Source organism: Prinia subflava, chromosome 17, assembly GCF_021018805.1.
Source record: "Prinia subflava isolate CZ2003 ecotype Zambia chromosome 17, Cam_Psub_1.2, whole genome shotgun sequence".
Classification (NCBI taxonomy): Eukaryota; Metazoa; Chordata; class Aves; order Passeriformes; family Cisticolidae; genus Prinia; species Prinia subflava.
Window position 1 is genome coordinate 11443972 of NC_086263.1, and position 18947 is coordinate 11462918.

General features: G+C 51.3%; 2 protein-coding genes and 1 long non-coding RNA gene across 13 annotated transcripts in view; 2 read left to right on the plus strand and 1 right to left on the minus strand.

Annotated features, from left to right (window-relative positions):
• The window catches only part of MAFK (MAF bZIP transcription factor K), a 13800-nt gene extending 8880 nt beyond the window's left edge, over positions 1 to 4920 (plus strand). For all 6 annotated transcript variants that reach the window (XM_063414378.1, XM_063414382.1, XM_063414383.1 and 3 more), the window contains exon 3: positions 480 to 4920. In XM_063414378.1, the coding sequence (XP_063270448.1) occupies positions 480 to 914 (435 nt within the window). In that variant the 3' untranslated portion in view covers positions 915 to 4920. The remainder of the gene's footprint in view (positions 1 to 479) is intronic.
• Positions 4853 to 17455, minus strand: TMEM184A (transmembrane protein 184A). Of its 6 annotated transcripts, none has more exons than XM_063414370.1 (10): positions 17196 to 17220; positions 16577 to 16690; positions 13725 to 13949; positions 12916 to 13081; positions 12005 to 12095; positions 11847 to 11922; positions 11195 to 11286; positions 10638 to 10807; positions 10345 to 10542; positions 4853 to 9916 (listed from the first exon to the last, which is right to left on the minus strand). In XM_063414370.1, exons 2-10 carry the CDS (start codon positions 16628 to 16630, stop codon positions 9666 to 9668), a joined length of 1323 nt encoding a protein of 440 aa, XP_063270440.1. In that variant the 5' UTR covers positions 16631 to 16690; positions 17196 to 17220; the 3' UTR covers positions 4853 to 9665. The 6 variants fall into 6 exon arrangements, with proteins under 6 accessions (XP_063270440.1, XP_063270441.1, XP_063270444.1 ...); XM_063414371.1 differs by lacking the exon at positions 17196 to 17220 and adding an exon at positions 16899 to 17152; XM_063414374.1 differs by lacking the exons at positions 16577 to 16690; positions 17196 to 17220 and adding an exon at positions 17319 to 17455.
• On the plus strand, positions 16691 to 18828 carry LOC134559536 (uncharacterized). Its single transcript, XR_010082527.1, has 3 exons — positions 16691 to 16816; positions 17301 to 17636; positions 18235 to 18828. It is a non-coding gene; the product is annotated as an uncharacterized LOC134559536 (long non-coding RNA).
• The last annotated feature ends 119 nt before the right edge of the window (positions 18829 to 18947 follow it).

The window sequence follows — 18947 nt, forward strand, 5'->3', positions numbered from 1 at the left end:
AATGAGCAATCTTCAACGAAAAACCACAAAATGCTGAATTAAGCCCTGCACACAAGGAGCTATTCTGCTTTTGAGATGCTGCACTGGTGTCCCAGCATAGTGCTGGGAAAAGGTGTCATCTTTAGCATTCATTATGGATTCCAGGTCCTGACGAAGGACTTCACAAAAAAAAAAAAGGCTTCAGCCAACTTTACATTTATCCTCTTGAAAATCTTGCTGTTTGGGTTCACAATGGGTATGTAAAGATCTCTGCTTTCTCTGACCTAAGAGAGTGACCCAAACCCACACAACTACAGTACTCAGATCTCTGCCATGTTTAACCCAGATATTTTAGTAGAGCTTGTGCTCTCCACAGCACATCCAGGGTGTTTTCCAGCTAGGGATGTCACATTGCTGAGGGGTGGCCTTTTCCCCTTCTGCTGCCCAGAGCATCCGCTCACGTCGAGTTGCTGCTACCCCTGTGCTGTTGGTATTTGCAGGTAAAGGAGGAGTCAGGAGAGAATGCCCCGGTGCTGAGTGATGATGAACTCGTGTCAATGTCCGTACGGGAGCTGAACCAGCACCTGAGGGGTCTCACCAAAGAGGAGGTCATCCGTCTGAAGCAGCGGAGGCGCACGCTGAAGAACCGGGGCTACGCTGCCAGCTGCCGCATCAAGCGTGTGACTCAGAAAGAGGAGCTCGAGAGGCAGCGGGTTGAGCTGCAGCAAGAGGTCGAGAAGCTGGCCAGAGAAAACAGCAGCATGAAGCTAGAGCTGGATGCCTTGCGCTCCAAGTACGAAGCACTCCAGACCTTTGCTCGTACTGTGGCGCGAGGGCCTATTACCCCGACCAAAGTTGCCACCACCAGTGTCATCACCATCGTGAAATCAGCCGAAATCTCATCCAGTTCTGTGCCGTTTTCAGCAGCCTCCTAGTGCCCTCGGTGTGGGGAACTAGCAGCCTTTCAGAGGGGAGGGGATAAGGCTCTTATGCATTGTTCCGGAGTCCTTGGTCACGTCAAGAATTGGCATTTTAAGAAGTCTCTTCCAAAAGTGCAAAAAACCAGAAGAAAATAAAAAGAAAAGAGAAAAACAAACAAACCCAAAGGGTTCCTACAAAGGGAACTTAACTGGCTGCTTCTGTCTGGACTCAGTGGCTCCATCAACCTCTCGTGTCCAGGATTTGAGCTCTGTATGCAGTACAAATTGCAAGATCTGCTTCCTCCTTCCCTCTGCCTCCACAAACCCCTCTCAGCTGTGGGCAGCTTTCCAGCTGGGAGAAGATACCTGAGGAGCCTCCGGAGTCTTCGTGAATGATGCTCAAGAGCCAGGAAACATACGGACCGTAGGAATCATCGTGTGAGATGAATGTATGGGAAAAAGAGTTTCCTTTAGTGGCCTCCTACTCCTTGTAAGAAGGATCTCCCCTACCTTCCCCACTTCCATTTGATATTATGAGGGCAGGAATATAGGCTTTTTGGGGTTGATTTCAGCCTGCTAAGAGTGGATGGGAGTGGGAGGATGATGGAGATAAATGCTTGGTCTGACCACACCCATTAAGAATAACCTTTTGTTTTCAATCCATGCTGTTAAAATATGGAAAAATATATATTTTACATATTTTAATATGCCCCATTACCTGTGTGGCCTGTAAAAAAACTACATTGCAGCCTCCTTTATTCCAAGCCCAAGTTTCCTGATAGCTCCTTCCCAAAGGTGTGCCTGTGAATTGGGTATATTTATGCAGTTTATTTCTTCCAAATGATCCACAGTCTTGAAGTAGCAGCTTTTTTTTCCTGGGTTACCTGAAGCTGAAGGGAGGGAGGCACAGTAAATACTGTGAAGAGCAGTGTGATGGGGAGGAGAAGGGGAGATGAGGAGGAAAAATGCTGCACGTATTACTGGTGGAGGCAGAATTGGCTGTGAGAGAAGGTGGGACAGTTCTGCTGGGATCAGCACTACGTGAAGGGGTTTGTGCAGAGTATTTCGGAAGGATGTTTTTAAAGCACTGAAGTGTAACTAGAGGGCAATAGCATTCAGCCAGGAGGAGAGAAGCTTAGGGTCTCCTCTTTGACAAAAGCATTGGTATGTTAGCAGTGAGCATCCTTAGCTGGAGAGCTGCGCTCACCAGTCCTCAGCAATCAGAGAAGGGCTATGGGGAGGTCAGATGTGAGCTTGGAAAAGTCTTTCCCTCTCCATAGCACATCAGATGCTGAATTTGGGATCCAAAGAGTACAGTGAACAACCCTCAGTGTTCAGACAACCTGTGTGAATGTGACCCTGAAACTTGATGCTTTCTCTTGCAAGTGGGTGAGTTGTCCCGAGAGGCGCAGGGAGGGCAGGATGGAAAATCAATGTGCGTGTAGGGGACAGAAGAATTGGGATTGAGAAGTTGTTTGTTTGGCTCTGAGCAGTGGTTTGGGAGAGGGATTTCTGGCTTGGCAGTGGGCAGGGTTTGGGAAGCTGAAAGGTGAAACGATGAATGTTTCCAGGTCACTGTAAAAAAAAAAAAAAATAGCTATGTTGGTGTTTGTGTGTTTTGTTGTTGTTTTTTTTTAATTCTTGAAGTAGGAAAGAAAAGGGACTGTGTGTTTTGTAGGGCAGGTCAGAGACTTGTGGAATGGACGATGCCTGTTGTCATGCAGGTGAGAAGAGAATGAGATTGCTGAGGTTTAAGATGAGGAGAAGAGCTCAGAGAATTTGGGCTCCAGAACAGAAAACAAAGATCACGGAGAATTCATAAGTGGTTTGGACTGAAAGAGAATAATCAAGTGCTACCGTTGTTGGAAAGAGGACAGTGAACTGGCATCTGACACCCAGTATAATTTGTTGTTTGAGGCTTTGTCTTGCCTTGAATGGCAGTAAGTTGGTAGAAATTTAGTGAAGCCCTACTTGTCTTTGGAAGAAATTGTTAGCTTGCTTTTTCTTTTTTTTTTCACCTTGTGATCGGAGTCTCTGGATTTCCCAGAAGGATCCTTTGTGAAATAGGTTAATGAAAAGAGAAACCTCAGACTTGGTTCTCATTCAGTCCCCAACATCGACATCCGTGACCTTACTGAGCCAGAAAGGGTGTCAGCAAAATGCTTCCTGAAGGCTCGTTCCCCCTGCCAGATCCACATGTTTTGGAGGGGAGCAGGGAGTTTCCTTCAAGTGATTTTCCAACACGTAGAGTTTGGATGACACTTAGTGTTACCTCATTTCTCCTCCATTCCCTCCCTGTCTCCAAACAGGCAGATCGATGTCCTGTGTATCAGTACCAGTTATTGACTCCCACAGCAGAAGCTGAGGAAGAGAAAGATGTTACGGTCATTTCCTGGTCCTCTCATGTTCTCCAGCTCACAGACATTGGACACTTTCCCAGACCTTACAGGTGCCTCCAAAAACAGGCAAAATGGAGACTCCTGGCACTGTTGGGGCTTTAAATGAAAACTTTAATGAAAAAGGCCAGTTGACTTGAAAATGCCCAAATGCTTCCAGTCTTTAAAACAGCTCCAGAGCTCCGTAACATTCCTGGCTAGATAGGAACACCCTCTGGCTGCCCTTGACACCCCTCCGGGGAAATCAGACCTGTCTCACTGAAGGGGACGGAGGTCGAACTTTGTTCCTGGGGTCTTCTTGCTGTTGGAATGAGTTGAGAAACATATCTTTATGTGGCACTTCCCTTGTGGCCAAGTATTTCTTTTTTTTCCAGTTCTTGGAAGGGTGCCAAAGGCTTGTCCAAGTGATTGCTAGTTTAGTGCTGGTAGGCACTTAAATCTCTGGTCACTCGATAAAGAACAAGAGGCCTGGGTGTTGTTAAAGCTGTTGATACCATAGCCATGGTAGGTAATCCATATTGGATATCCATAAGGACCACGTGGAAATATTTAAAGAGAGAGAAATATATATATAAATATATAATTATATACATTTTATCGTACAGATTTTTCGTAAAAAAGAAAAAAATTAATTTTTTTTCCAAGTTTGATACTGTAAATCTTTATTAAAAGAAATTGCCAGTCCAGGGCTCCCTGGGTGGTGACCTGGAGGGGAATGAAATGTCCTGGCTAAACTTCCACAGAGGGATCAGAATTGCAAGGTAACGTGGAGGGAGGAATGACCCGAAAGCTGTTGATCACATTGGAGACCCAGCTCCTCCACCCTCCACCCTGGAGGGCCCTCCAGCTTGGGGTTGTCGCGTTGCATTCCTCTGGGGTTCGGTTTGTTTCAGTTGTGTTTTCTCGTTTTTGTTTTGTTTTGTTGTGGTTTTTTTTTTTTTCTCTCCGTCCTGCACTTGCCAGCCTGACACCCAGGGCGAGCGTGGCGCGGGGAGCCGGTGGCGTGGGGCGCGTCCCCGCGGCCGCGCCTCTCTCTGCTGCAGTACTTCGGATGCCGGGGCTCCCTTCTCTGCCCCTCTTAGTTTGTCCCCCCGACCCTGCTGAGGAGGAGCGGGGACTCTTTTTTGGGTGCTGGGATCCTCTCCCCTGGGCCTGGCCTTGCTTTGGTTGCTCCCCATTCGCAGTGTGAACCGAGGGCTGGGCGGGAGGCAGGAGAGGAAAGCGTCGCGCAGGGACCGGGAAGGGACACCTCAGTTCTCATAGTTTGCTGTGCTCTCTGTCGGGAGTGGGGAACCTTTCCCTCCAGGGTAGCTCCAGATCCCTTTGGAACAAGGCAGCGTCTCTGCTCCTGCCCAACTCTGCCAGCTCTGCCAGGAGGAGACAGCCAAGTGCAGAGACCTGGGTGCCACGGTGGGGAGGGACGAGGTGCTGGCACTGGGCCGGGGTGGAGGCGAGCTGTGCCACGGGATGGCTCATACCCGGGGAGGAGGAGAAGGTGGCAGTTTTTTTTCTCTCTCGAATCATTTAAACTTCATTGTCATGATTGTTTTTATTTAAAAAAAAGATTAAAAAAAAAAAAGAAAAAAAAGGGGGGAAAAGGAAAAAAAAAAAGAAACAAAACAAAACTGAAAAACTTTTGTAATGTGGATTTGTTTTCCTTCGTCTGTATTTCAGTCTGCTGGGGTGTTTCTGTAGATGGTGGATACTTGCTTTCATTTTTTTAATGATAGAAGTCTTCTGTTTTAAGTTGTTTTTTATCACCAGCTCATTCTATCCTCTGTGGTTACTCAGTAATTTCATTTCAATATTTATTTTTGTGCTGCTTTTTTATTATAAAATAAATTATTGATATACCAAGCAATGTGGATTCCTGTTTGTAAGGCGAATAGCCCTGTGTATGTGTCCATTACTTCTCTTGACAGCCACAACGTAATTTATTGCTGTAAATTTAGCTGCAGTGACTGGTTTTTTTGTACCTTTCCAATAAAGCATTTTCTGGTTTCAGACTTGCCCTGGTCTATGGTCAGCATTTTGGAGCCTGAATTGATCTTCAGTGGAGTGTTTTCCTCGGGGGTTTTTTTTGCTGCCTGTCCCCAGTGCAGCACCCGGCTGGCTGTGGTGCTGCGGTGAGCGATGTGTTTTTGGAGACAGGCTGGGCTAAGGCAAATGGGATGGCAGTTTGGGCTTTTGCAATCATCTGAGCCAGCCTCTTGGAGCCCATCTCAGCCTTGCTGTGGTGCTCTCTTGGGACACTTGGAACGTGCCCCAGGGATAGGTCGTGTCTGAGGTGTTTGTCAGGTCGATCCCGTGCTCAGACCGTGTGTGTCTGTTCCTAAGGCAGGGGCTCTGTCTTTGTGGGTGTCTGTGTTAGCACAAACAGGACTGACAGCTCAGCAGGGACCTGCCTGCAGTCGTGATGCTGAGCAAAGCCACTTGTGGCTTGGAGACACTGTGACCTGGCTTGAAGTGCTGGAGAGAGAAACTCCTCTCTCTTCCTTTGGGTTGTGAAATATCCCTTCACGGTTTCCCTCTGTGACTGCTTGTGAATAAACTGCTTTAACTCCTTACATCCATACTTCATCTTTTTGCTTTTCCCTGTTGGGGCTTTTCAAAAGGTGGTACCTTGTGCCAGTGAGCTTTCAGGGGTTGTGTTGGCATTAATTCCCTATTTCAAGTGGTTGACTTTCTTGAGGGAACAGCTGAAGGGGGTAAAACGCTTGGCCTGTGTTGAGGCAGTAGGTTGGAGAGAGATGGGTGTGTTGGCCAAAGCTGGGATTAAGAGGGAGGGCAAAGTGGAGAGGAGCAGGGCTGAAAGGCTTTGTGTGTCAGCAGGTAATGGATGGTCATTAGGTGGGGCCAGGCAGGCTTGGCTGAGCAGGCATGTGGATGAAGCCCGGGGCTGATGGCAGTCTCTGTGCTGAGCAAAAAAAGCATGATCAGCTCCTTTGGCTCCTGCCTGGAGTCGCTGCAGCAAGGAGCTGGTGACAATGGAGGGAACAGGGAGGGTAGGCCAGTTATGGCTGTTGGAGGGAGGGAGGAGCATTAGTTCAGCAGGAAAAGGGCATCAGGAATGGGCCAGGTGAAGGTTCAGAAGTGAAAGAAAACTCAACGTTCACCATGCATAGGGGAGGAGCATATAAGGTCTCTGTGAGCAGGGTGGTAAAAGCACAAATCCTGCTCTCTGGTGCAGGTCTGGCAGTCTGGTGCCTGTCAGCAGCTGGGCCCAGGGACTTGTTGGTAAGTGCTAGCACCCAAAAAAAGAAGTGTCTGTCTCTGACTAGGTGCTGTGTAGTGAGCAGCCATTTGTGAGAGCTGCCTATGCTGCGATGCCAGCGGCTGCCTTCCTTCCCCTCTGCTTTTCGGAAGGTCAGCCTGAGCTCCTGCAGGTGTAGTGGCAGGGTGTGACGATCATCCCTGACATGATTTGGGTGTAAACCTTCCTGATCCAAGTCCAAAAAGCACCAGGAGCTCCGATAGCTGCAGCTCAGCCTCGTCCTTGGGGAAAGCCCGAGGACAAGCGACAACGGGAAAACAAATCTGCCGACCACCGGAGCCTGCTGCTGGCAGAGAGAGACGCCTGTTCCTCCCGGGCTGCCTGCTGGCGTGGCTCCAGGCACAGCAGGCTCCTGTGTAGGTCACCCGTGTGCTCGCCGCCAGCTTTCCCCGTGTCCTTGTCGAGGAGGTGGAGGAGACGCGTTAGCAGAGGAGACCGCGTCCAGCCTACACCACCGTTGGCATTTCTATCCCCCGTGGATGCCTTTTGACAGCTTAAGGGTTTGAGGGCTGTGACAGCGCCCAGCCTGAGCCGTCAGCTCTTGCCTCTCTCCCCTCTGCAAGAAAAAGGACAAGCAGGAGGCCCAGCTCGCGCCGGCTGGAGCAGGGAGGGTGCCTGCTGTTGCCGTCGCGGCAGCCAGCTGGTGTCCAGCCCAGCACGGCTCCTTCAGGCTGGTATCACACTGCTGACTTGCATGAGTCACAGCTGACTTTTTTCTTTTTTTTTCTTCCTCCCCTTGTTTGGCTTGCAAGAAAGATCTGTTTTACATATAATACAGTAATCAGGGCTTGACATAAATAGGCAAATGTTATTGTCTGCAGTGGGAATTGCACCTGCTGGCAGAGCAATGGAGGCAGCCCATTATGCACCGGAGTCGATCATTTGTGCAATGAAGTACAACCACAGTTCTTGCTGTGTTCTTGTGCAAGTCTTTATCTCAGCGGCTGCGAGTGCGCCAGCAGATGTGCCATCATCACCTTTGCAGTCTGTCCTCGCCCCAGGAGCCAGAGCAGCCTCTGTTCCTGCAGCTGTGGCCACCCTCTCCCAGAGGGGTGAAGACCAAGATGTTCAGCTGAGATGTCCCTGCTTCAGTGCTGGCTGCGTTACAAAGCCAAGCAGCCTTGTCCCTGAGTACTGAGGCTGCACTTTCTATGCAGGACAGTCTTGCTCCCAGGATGTGCAGGATCCTGGATGAATGCCTGGATGTGCAGAGCAACTGGCTCTTGTTTATGGACCTTATTGCAGGAAAAGTGGCAGCAGTCTCACCAGCTGAGCAGGTATGAGCAGTGCTTCTTCAGACCAGAGGGACTTGCAGAACTGGCTGAACTATAGGTTGCTTATGTGGAGTCTGGATTATAGCATAGTAAGATTTCTCCAATAATAATAATAATAAACAGAGCTTGTCTTGTTGGTGCTGGAGTCTGGGCTTAGCTCTCCTAAACCAGATCCAGCACATCTGAACCACTGCATCCACAGCTTAGGCGAGGGTTGGAAGAGGTGCTGTGCAAGGAGAGGAAGCAGGAGACACGCACGTTCTTTGTGGAGTCAAAAAGATGAGCACAAATCCTGTAGGAATGCCAGAATGTGCAGGATGCTGCGTGTGCAGGTATTTCTGCTGGGCCAGCATTGAGGGGCAGGGAGGACGTTAAGCTTAAGAGCATCAGCATTATAGCAGGAACAGGCAGATCGTGGGCTTTGCTTGCTGAGCTCAGTGAAAACGCTTGCTTGCTCTGTGCTAGAAATTGCTGTTTATTAGAAAAAGAAATAAATAATTTTGTGTTGTGATTTACATTTTGCAGCTTAAGAGCAGGGAATAAAAAGATCCAAATTCTATGAGTTGTGTTTAAAAGGGCTCCAAGCCTTATCCATTGGTTTGTTTGCCACATGACTCCAAATCTGAGGCTGTAGATTCACCTTCATCCTTCCACTAGCCAGCTACCACCTCAGACAACAGCCCAACCAGTGCCTAAATTCATTCCCAGTGATCATCTCATTAACAGGAGAATAGAAATTAGACTAAAAATTGAGGAAGAAAGGAGAGGAAGTCTTAACAGAATGATGTGAGCTCACCATCACTGAAATGAGGAGCATCCCTCCATACACAATCTTTCCTTGCCTTGTAGTCTTGCCCCACATAGCAACATCCCTCAGCACCTCTCTATCCTCACCATGGTCACCCCGCTGGGCTCAGCTCCTGCTTGCCTTTGCACAGGCAAAGCCTAGGGACAGGGAATTGTGAAGGGTTAGGAGGAACAGGCAGTTCTCAGTAAGTGAATTCCTACCACCACCAGTCACAGTCTGGTCCCCTAATAAAGATTCTGATAAGGAAGCTGGAATCCCTTTTAACTTCTGATCCGTTCAGAGATAAGCTGGTTTAGACATAAACAAGCACTTCTGTCACCGGCAGCTCTCAGAAATGCAGCTGCAGACCTCTGGTTAGTCCCAATGAGGTCCTGCCACACTCCCGGGGGAGTTACTTGGACAGCTGCATCCACATCTGGAAGGAGAAGAGGATGACTTACTCCTCCATGGTTAAGGTCATTGCACATCTCTATAAGCTTTGTTGTGAGAGGGGGAAAGATGTAAAAATAAGGAATGACGTCTTTCAACCTTTACCGGGTTTTGAGGTGAAGTCACCTTCCTGGGCTGGTTTTCTCCACGGAGCCCTTGGAGATCATTTTTTACTCAAACTGGGAGAAACTAGAGCAGAACTGTGCTGAGAAAAGCATTTCTCTCAGGCCTCAGCACTGCTTGGAGGAGGAGGGCGAGGGCGGCTGGTCTCTCCTGCACCCAGCTCCCCTCGCTGCCTGGCATCCCCAGCATTGGCACAGGGCTGGCAGGGACAGCAGCAGTGGGGCAGCAAAGCCCAGGCTGCAACACAGGGTCCAACACAGCTCCATCCATGACAGCAGAAGCTGGCACTATTTGACTTAACCTTTTCTGGGTTATTGCATCTTCCCTTTCAGAGACTGGCTTTTTGGATAGAGTTTCTGGCTTCTCAGTACTCTGATTAGCCCAGGCTGTCTCAGCCTCAAGACACCTCCCCTTTGCATGGGGTTAAAACCTCTTCAGTGTCAGTGTCTCTTCTGATACCTCCTACAGCTCCTCATCTGACAGGATTAGCATTCTCTTTTCAATGTTTTTGCTCTTCCTGCTGCTCTGTCCATCTATCTTGGAGGCCACGTGCCCGTTCTCCCCCGGCTCTTTGCGCTCTGCCTCCTGCATCGACTGCTGGGTGTACTGCTGGTACGTGGGTGAGAAGTTGTGGATGGCGTCCTGCACGATGTCCTGGGGGCTGATGGTCTCCTTCAGCCCACTCGAGATGCTCTGCATCGGGGCGAGGTTTGCTGCAAAACGGGGAGAGCAGGAGGGTGATGGGACAGTGGACAATCCATGAGCCCAAGTGATCCAAGACACTTTTCCTTAGAAATTCAAGATCAGGGGCTCATTGTGAGCCATGTCAGCTTGCAGTTCCAAGGAAAAGGAAAGCAATCCCAGCTCCATGTTCCAAAGAGGATAGATCCTCTCCAAGAGCATGGGGGTAATACCACCATCCCCTAATCCTGCCCAGCCACACCAAAGTCTCCTTACCTGCCCCCTTGTTTCAGCTTGTGTGTGTCATGAGGAAAGAGGAAGAAGAAATGCATGGAAAACAGGATAAAGAAATTTCCTCTTGTAGCTTTTAGCATCCCATTGGTAATGGGATACTAATAAAATAGGAGAGGTTTCCTCCTTCCTTAGTCATTGAAGAAAGGAAGAAGTGAGGAAGAGTTACCTGTTGAGTTTTCTTTCTTCTCCCTGTACACCTGGCAGGTGAATGCGTAGCGCAGGGCAATGGAAGCAAAGAACATTTCAATGCAGATGATGAAGTTCTGGTAGCCAGCAGCCACTGTCCCAGCTCCCACCTCCTTCCCGTCGATGATCTGGACTTCAGGGATCACTCCACATTTCTCCAGGATTGCCAGCAGTGTCCCTGTGGGGGGGAAGAGGGATCAGTTCTGCTCCTGCACCCCTGATCCAGGTGGGGCTATGGGGGGAGAAGTGCTGGGTGTCTGTGGTGGGACCCACCTTGCCAGAAGGAGAGGAAGATGACGGCCTTGATGGTGATGAACTTGAGCACCGGCTTAAACGGGCGCAGCAGGTCCATGGTGGCGAAGTAGAAGAGGAAAAGGGCATAAAGGGCCAGGCTGACAGAGAAGTTGTAGATGATGGTGATGTAGAGGTATCCACTGTGGACACTGTGGGCAGGGAGAGAGAGAAAGCTGCTGCCCTGAGCTGTGGGGAGCAAAGCAAGTGCAACTGGGGGCAAAGAGACAGCAAATGAGGAAGGGGAAGGTGCATGGCTTTGCTATGGGGGAGAACACAGCCCAGGAGGGGGAGGAGGGCAGAGGTAGCAGTTTCTCCTCTGATGGTGGGACCTCTTTTTATTTATTATTTTATTTATTATGGCTCACAGGTGTTTTGTCCCTTTATTGTTTGGGGGCAGTGAGTCTCTGTTCCCTGGCACTTTGGGCTCACAGTGCTCTCACTGTCCATGGAGCAGCTTCCTGGGGAGGACACACTGGTGATGGAGCAGGGATCCATCCTCTCCCATTCACCCCCCCAGCCCCACCCAGCATCCTCACTTGAAGTCTCCATCGTGGTACTTCCCAAACGCCTGCAGGATGATGGTGATGATTGCCATGAGGGGTTTCACAATGCAGAACTGCAGCGTGGCCTGCACAGGGGAGAGACACGGTGTACCACGGGCAGCAGCACATCCCACACCCCACATCCCACCCCTCTGCTCCAGGGACACACACACAGAGGAGAGAGCAGTGCTATGGGGTGAAATATGAATCAGCACAAGGTCTGCAGACGTGAGGGATTGGGCTTCCAGAAGGCAGCTCCCAAAAGGCAGTGTAGTCAGTCCAGGGTGGGGGACCAGAGGGCTTGGGGACAGACGGGTGGCAGGATTCAGCCCACAGTGCAGTCCTGGAGAGTGAGACAGCATCCAGGCTAACCTGGGACTGGACAGAGATAGCAATCTGAGCTCTGCAGTGGGAGGAGACCCTGACTCAGCAGTGAGTCAGAGGCAAGGACAGCGAGCAGCCTTGCTGCTGGCCAGGTGCCAGCAAGCTGGTGACCTGCCTCCCTCAGAGGAAAAAAGCCTCCAAACCAGCATCTTAAGAGAATAATGAAGCTAAGCCCCCCTGGCAGGGCAGTGGGGAAGGAACCTGCCACCCAGAGAGCCCTGATCTGAGGGAAGTGGAGTCAATCTCCCCATTGGGTACCCACCTGCTTGCAGAAGCGCAGGAACCCGATGGAGTAGGACATACCCTGAAGGCAGCAGGTCCCGTAAAAGCAGCTGGACCTGGAAGCACAAGGGGATGCCATTGGGGGTGCTGGGTGGGGAAAATGGGTGGAAAAGGAAGTCACGGGATGCTGGGACTCACGCAATGGGCTTCCCTCGGATCTCTGTCATGATGGTGCTCTCCCCTCCGAGGTACTCGAAGCACAGGCTCAGGAAGCTGTAAATCACAAAAGCTGCCAAGGCAAGGGCAGACATGATCAGCAGGACTGATGAAGTCCTGGAGGAGGTTGTTTCATCTCACATTCCTTCCTGCTCAGGTGTTTCCTCATCCAGCCTGGCACTGCATCAAGATATAGGATGCTGGTGGGAGCCCAGTGAGAGGGGCAACAGGTCAAATCCATCCAACTTCCAAGTGGAATCAGACACATCACATTATGTGCACAGAGTTCATTACAGACACAGCAGCTCCTCTGGACACACACAGTCTATCCAGGGACCATCTGTATGGAAGTACCTCAGAATTGCTCAGGGGCAGCACCAATGGCTGGTGGCCAGCAAGGAGCAGGTCCTGAACAGTTTTCTTGGACATCCCCACTACTTATTTTTCATATACTCCAAACCTGAAGTAATGCAAATGCCCACACAACTTAGTTCCTGAAGAAGAGAGGAACAAGGTAGAAAAACAGCCTTAATCCTGGCAAGTTTCCCTTGCACTTCAACACACCCCAGCTCCCCAGTTTCTTGGGTACATCTGCCTCATGTTTTAGAGAAACTGCACTTCTACCCCACAGGCAGCCAGAAAACCTCTTTCCCAGGACTGTGGTGCTGGGGTCTCTCCAAGCCTGTGTCTGAAAGGCACCAGCTCACGGGGCATCCCCTCCCTGCTGCAGAAAGAGAAGGAAGGGGAAAACTTCTGCATGGAGGAAGGGAGAATGTGAAGTGAAAGCAATGGAGATTTGCCACTTCACGATCCAAGACACTCCAGAGACAGGTCAGCAGGATAAGAGCCCTGCTTTGCCTTCAGCCTCCCTGCTGAGCAGCTGCTGTGCTCACCCTCATAGCAGTCTCGCACAGAGTCGAAGTAGACGTAGTACTGGTGGCTGCCGAGGAGGAGCAGGCTGAGCCAGGAGTCAAAGGCATAGACAGGCACGATGAAGAGGATGCGGATGATGTAGCGCTGCTCCTTGGGGATGGTGTAATTCCTCAGGTGTGTGTAGATCTGCAAAGTGCCCAGCATGCAAAGTTGTGGCTGCCACAGATCAGGATGGGGACTAGAGGTGCCCCCAAGCCCACAGGAGTGCTGTGTTAACCCTCCTCTCTGGAGTGAGAGCTCTGCCAGCTTTCCACCACAGACCCATCGCAGTGAGCACACACAACAGGCTCCATCCTGGTCCCTGAGACAATGTCTTGCATGAAAACATGTGGAAATCAGGTTCCCTTTCTTGGGCTGTGTGAGGAATGTGCCCTCCCCGTGCAGCCCCATCCCAGTGCCTGGAGAGAGCAGCTTGCCTCAGGGCTGCCTGCACAGCCCCCTGAACCATGCCCACTCAGGGTATGCCTTAAGGCAGCAGGTGCTGTGCACCCCAAACACCCCAAATGCCCCACTGGGTGTTGCCTCTGGGCAGTGCCAGTGCCCTGCAGCCTCTCCTGGCTCTGGCAACCACCTGGGGAGAGTGTGGGCAAAGTCCATCCTTACGAGCTGCCAGCACCAAGCTCCTGACAGCAGGGATATCGCCTCTGGGCAGCAACAGGAAGAAATACTTATCTGGAGCTGAGTGGTTTGCAATGGACTTGGGGGCAATCGATAGTTTCTCCCTCATGTCAGCCCCTGTGCTGAGCCCTATCTCTGCTGCAGCCCGTACCTGGTGGAAGGTGAGGATGAGTGCTGACCACACGAAGATGCCAGAGATGACGTGCGCTGCTGTCGTGGTCAGGAAAAGCTGCTGGCCGTCCTGGGAGTTGTTGTGGGCAGCCGTAAGCAGGGCGACAGCTGAGAATGGAGGGGCTGAGGCCAGCCTGGCTGCTGTGCCAGGCCCCGGTGTGCCAGGGGCCATGGGAGAGGGCACAGCACGTGTGGCATTACTCATCTGCAGGGAGAGACAGGGAAGGGGAGTGGTGCAGGAAGGCAGGAGCGAGGTAAGCTGGTGACAGGGAAGGTCCCAGCAGATTTCCCAGCCCACACAGCATGTACAAACCTCCTGTGAGGTTTATTTCCTCCTCAGGGTTTTTCAAGGGTGTCCCTCACCCAAACCAGCCCATTTGCCATGATTTGGTCTGCTTCTCCCAGCAGGAAAATGCAAATATCCTTCAAGAGCAGACCCTCTTTTCCCTGAGGAGGTCTATGCAGTTCCCATGTCTCCCAAAAGACACTTCTCCTTCTGAGCTTTGCTCCTTGCTTTTTCAGGAATCACTTCCACTTGAAAGGGAATGATCTGTACATATTTGCACCCCTGTGAGTTCATACTTGTGGCTCAGGACCCTTTTCCATCAGAAACCAGAGACTTAAGGGTTAAACCAATCCCTCACCCAGGATAAGAGTCCCTTACCAACAAGCCATCAGGACACCTGTGTCATCTTCCTTGGGAGCCCAGAAAATACCAGGTCCTCCCCCCAAATTTGGCTCCTTTCATCATGTGTGGCCTGCTGGGAGCAAAGCCTGTGGCTGCCCAAGAAACCAGACATTTGGTGTCACCCACATTCTTCACTCAGCTATTTTGGGATTGTGGGGGTGTCAGTGTGCCAGCGGTGCCAACCCCAAGACCTGAAGGACAGCCAGCGGTCCCTCCTGCACCCAAATTAAGCACAAGGGAGCAAGCCTGCCATGCCAGAGGCAGAGCTGCTGCCCTTTGGGGATGCTGGAGTGCTGTGGCATCTCCCTGCTCGGTGTGTGCTCCTGGAAGCCAGCTGCCCCAAGGCACTGAGCATTCCTGGTGCAGAGGGTGCCTGGGCATATGGACACCGTGTACCCTGCGGCTCCAGACAGCAAGGACCTAATAATAAGCAATTATTTATAGGGCAGCTTCGTATCTCAAGGCCAACAGATGCATAAACTGCCATGTTTGGGTTCTTCTTCTGCTAATCTATGGAATGCTGCTTTTTCCCAAATATAACAATTGTGGTTTAAAAAACCAACAACCTGCAAGCTGAAGTCTAACAATATAGATGCTTCTCAGTACATTGTTAATAAATAAATATTTTAGCTGCTGGGTAACTATCACTGGGATAAAACCGTAAGCATGAACTGGAGAGAAGCATAAAAATATCTGCTGTAGATAAGAGTGGTGGGGAATGACCTCGGTCCAATTAAACACTGAAAACAAGGCAAAGCAAGAGCTGACCCCGCAGCTCCCTGTTCTGCCCTCTCACCGAATCCCAACCTGACAGGAGAGGAAACTCAGCTGGTGTCAGATCAACAGCCCTAAAAATACCTTTCCCCGGCTCCGCCTGGCAGCAGCCGCGTGTAAGCGGAGATGCCCGGGCGGCGGCTCCGGAGCTCACCCGGAGTACCCGCGGGGAAGCGGAGCTGGAGCGGGCTGCGGGGACAGCGGGGCCGATAGTGTTACACAGGCAGCAGGGAGCCGCGTTCTTCCTCCCCGCCACCGTCCTGTGGTCCTGCCCCCGGCCAGCAGGAAAAAGGATCCCGAGAAAGCCGGGGCGGGATGTGGTCTTTGGACAGACTTGGATGCTGCCGGACCTGCCTTGTAAACATTAACAGGAGGACGGAGATAGCTCGTGGCACAGGGAGGGAGATGAGAGTCCGGCTGTGCCCCGTTTCTCAATCACTCCTCACTCTTTCTGGGGCTGCCCTGCTGCTGGCTGGGGCCAAAAGGCTGGATTTGGCCACGCTTTGCCTCTGCCAGAGCATCATGACAGAGCAGGATGAAAGCTCACTCTTTCTAGCTGTGTTTTTCTAGTCACTTTTCTAGTGATCCAGCTTATTCCCCAAGACATGGCAGAGAGCTGTGCATTCCATTAGATCCATTTATTGTTTCCAGTGCTGTGCCACAGATGCTTGGCCCAAGACATCCCATCTCCTATTAACTTTCCCAGCCATCGCGGTGAGAGCACGGTGGCACCAACAGCCAGTCCTGGCAGCCTCCCCGACATTGTCACACTCTGAACATGGCAGAGCAAGTCATTAAAAGCAAAAGCCTCGGTGCCGCTCGGCGACAGGGCTCCCAGCTCCACAGGTAATTAGATCCCGGCCGTGCAAGGCAGTCAGGCAATTCAATGCAGTTAGAGAGCCATTTGCTTCCTAAACAAAGGCAGCAAGGAGACACCGGGAATAATAGTTGCAAAATTCAGCCCCTCGATGGGATGAGCCATAGCCAATCTGTCTGTTTTCAGACACCTTGCAGGCACCTGCCATACAGTGTCTACCTGTTACACACACTGCCTGGGATATTAGAGATTCTAAGTGAGAACTGAGAAGATAAACTGAGAAGTGAAGCTTGCGTTCAGGCAGGCAACCTGCAATGGGGCTTTTCACCTTGCCAGGGATTCCCCTCTATCTGCAGGCTGCCAGAGCCCACACTCCCAGCTCACATCCCTCCCTGTGTCCTGCAGCACCTAGGAAAAATCCCCATCTCGGCGGCAGCCTCCTGTGGGGTGAAGCAAGCCAGCAGGGAAAGGTGAGCCCTCGCAGCCCCCCAGCAGTGCTTCTGAGATCCCTGACCCACATCCCCGAGAGGGGAGCATCCAGACTTAGCCTCACCAGAGCAGGAGACACGCCTTTCTTCCTGATTGCTTTCAGATAAAGCCAGGACATTCGGGTTATTTACGGGACCAGCCTCTGCACACCACCATCAGGCCACTCAGGAGGAAGGACCTACAGCACACAGCTACAAATCGCGGCAGGGCAGCATCGAGCCCTCCCTGCAGCCCATCTGGAGGAGGGGATGACGCAGGCACAGGGCTCTTGGAGGAGGCTCTGCCCGCCCAGCGACTCCCACAGGTGCTCGGAACCAATGGCTGGGTCAACCCAGATTTGTGGGTTTTCCCCCAGCTGCTGTGCACCCTCTCAGGGCCCCACTCACCCTTTGGGGCTCCTCCGGGAGGGAGTCTGGCTGCCGTGCACCTGCCTCTGCATCCCCCGTGCCCTCCTCCACCTGCACCGCTGCAGACTCCTCCTCCGGACACCCTCCCAGCCCTGCCCGCCCGCTGGCCGCGGGCCCTGCCACTGCCCCAGTTACCCTCGCTGCTCCGCGGGTCCCACCAGTGCCCCACTCGCCTTGGGCCCCGTCCGCGTCCCACTCTCCCTGCCAGCACTTTACTGGTCCCCGCTGCTCCCTGGGTCCCCCAGCTGTGCCCGGGCCCGCGGGCGCCCCGCGTACCTTACCGGCACCCCCTCGCTGTGCCCGGCTCACCCCGCCAGCGCCCTCCCTGCGCCCCGGGCCCCGCGGGAGCTGGAGCAGCAGGTCGGGCTTTGTCTCCCGCAGAAAAGCTGCCCAACTCACCTTTCCAGTCCGCCGCGCTCGGCACCCACGCCCGCAAAGCAAACACGGATGGAAAGCCCGGCGCCGCTGCCCCCCACCCAGCACACGTCCTGCGGCCGAGGGCAAGAGCTCTGCCTGGGTGGCAGACACAGCTTTCCCAGCAATTGGGAATTAATCGCTGCCTGGAGGAGAGCGATGACTAAAAGGCAGGCAGCTGGTGGCACCTTGTGCCTGTTGTTTGGGCAGGCCTTCCCCTTGGTTCACTGTGCAGCAGAGAGGTGCAAAGTCGAAGGACCAATTGCTCGTGCTCTAATTCATCGCACGTAGAAAGGCAGCGAGGTAAGTCTGTCCTGGCTCCGAGCATCAGATCAGAGAGGTTTCCACGTCCTTTCCTCACCCACCGCCCTGAGCAGACCTGGCGGTAAATACACAGCCAGGAAATGAAGGTGCTTAACTTGTGCCTGGCATTTAGCACTCAGCACTTTGGGGCACAGCAGTGGTATGCCACTTTATCACCACAGTGGAAGATGCAATTTCCATCCAATTTGCTAATTTATGTATATTTTCCACAAGCTGCTGGAGCTGTAGACACAGGAAGAGCACCAGTTTTGTGTCAGGAGAGAATCCCTACTAGCAAAGCAAGACTGACAATAACTAATTCCACATGCCTCTCTCAGCCTTCCTAGACAAAAAAAAGGGAAGTGTAAAAGAGGAAAAATTTATAGTTCTGGCAGATGCGAATCTTTGATTCTTGGAAGCACAGTTTTGAAAATTATTTTTAGATGAAGTTTCTTGTCAAGGGCAGCTGGAAGCCTGCAGTGTTTGAATGTATTTTTAAAAAGGAGTTTCATTTCTCATAATCCCTTTAAATGCTGTAAATAACCCTTACTTCAGAGAAGAGTCCTTTCAAAATCCATTTTCTGCTTTTCTACTTTAGGGGATTTTTTAGCAACAGAAATGACCAGGCAGCTGGATCACCGTGGGCTGGGCACAGGCTCTGTGTTGATTCTGATGTACCAACTGGTCTTAGCACAACTCCTCCCTGCCCAGAATCCAAGACCTGGCTTCCATCTGTGCTGTCAAGTTCATAAGTGACAAAAGTGTGTAACAGCTCATTTAAAAATTTACTACTTGTTGTTGTTTATTACAAGATGTAAAAACAAGTGCTTTCCAAGCAAAAGGGAAAAGTTTGGCTGTTAATCTTTGCATCACCTCATACAACTTCATCTGACACATTTTGTAAATGACTTGGCAGAAACAATCCTGTGTAACCCTTCAAACCCTCTGTCCCCACATCTCCTAAGGCAGATGCTCATTGCAGGTCATCAGCCTTTGGAGGTTCTGTTTCTCTGGTGTCGGTACCATGTAATCCATTGGCAGAGATTATTTTCTTTCCACTATTTTGGGTTTCTGTCTTCCATTCTGACATCAGCTTTCATGAAATTTGCAGAGCATCATTATCTGCCTCTCTTTAAAATCAGAGTGAAAGTAGAAAATTAATTCAGACTACATCCAGAAAGGAACGGACATAAGGACAAAGCAGCCATTTAGGACTCATTTCCTTAAAAAAGGCAAGACAATCTTTCCCATTATACAACTGTTGATTTTTTTTACCAAGGCTTGTATTTCAATTGAAGTGATTCTCACAGA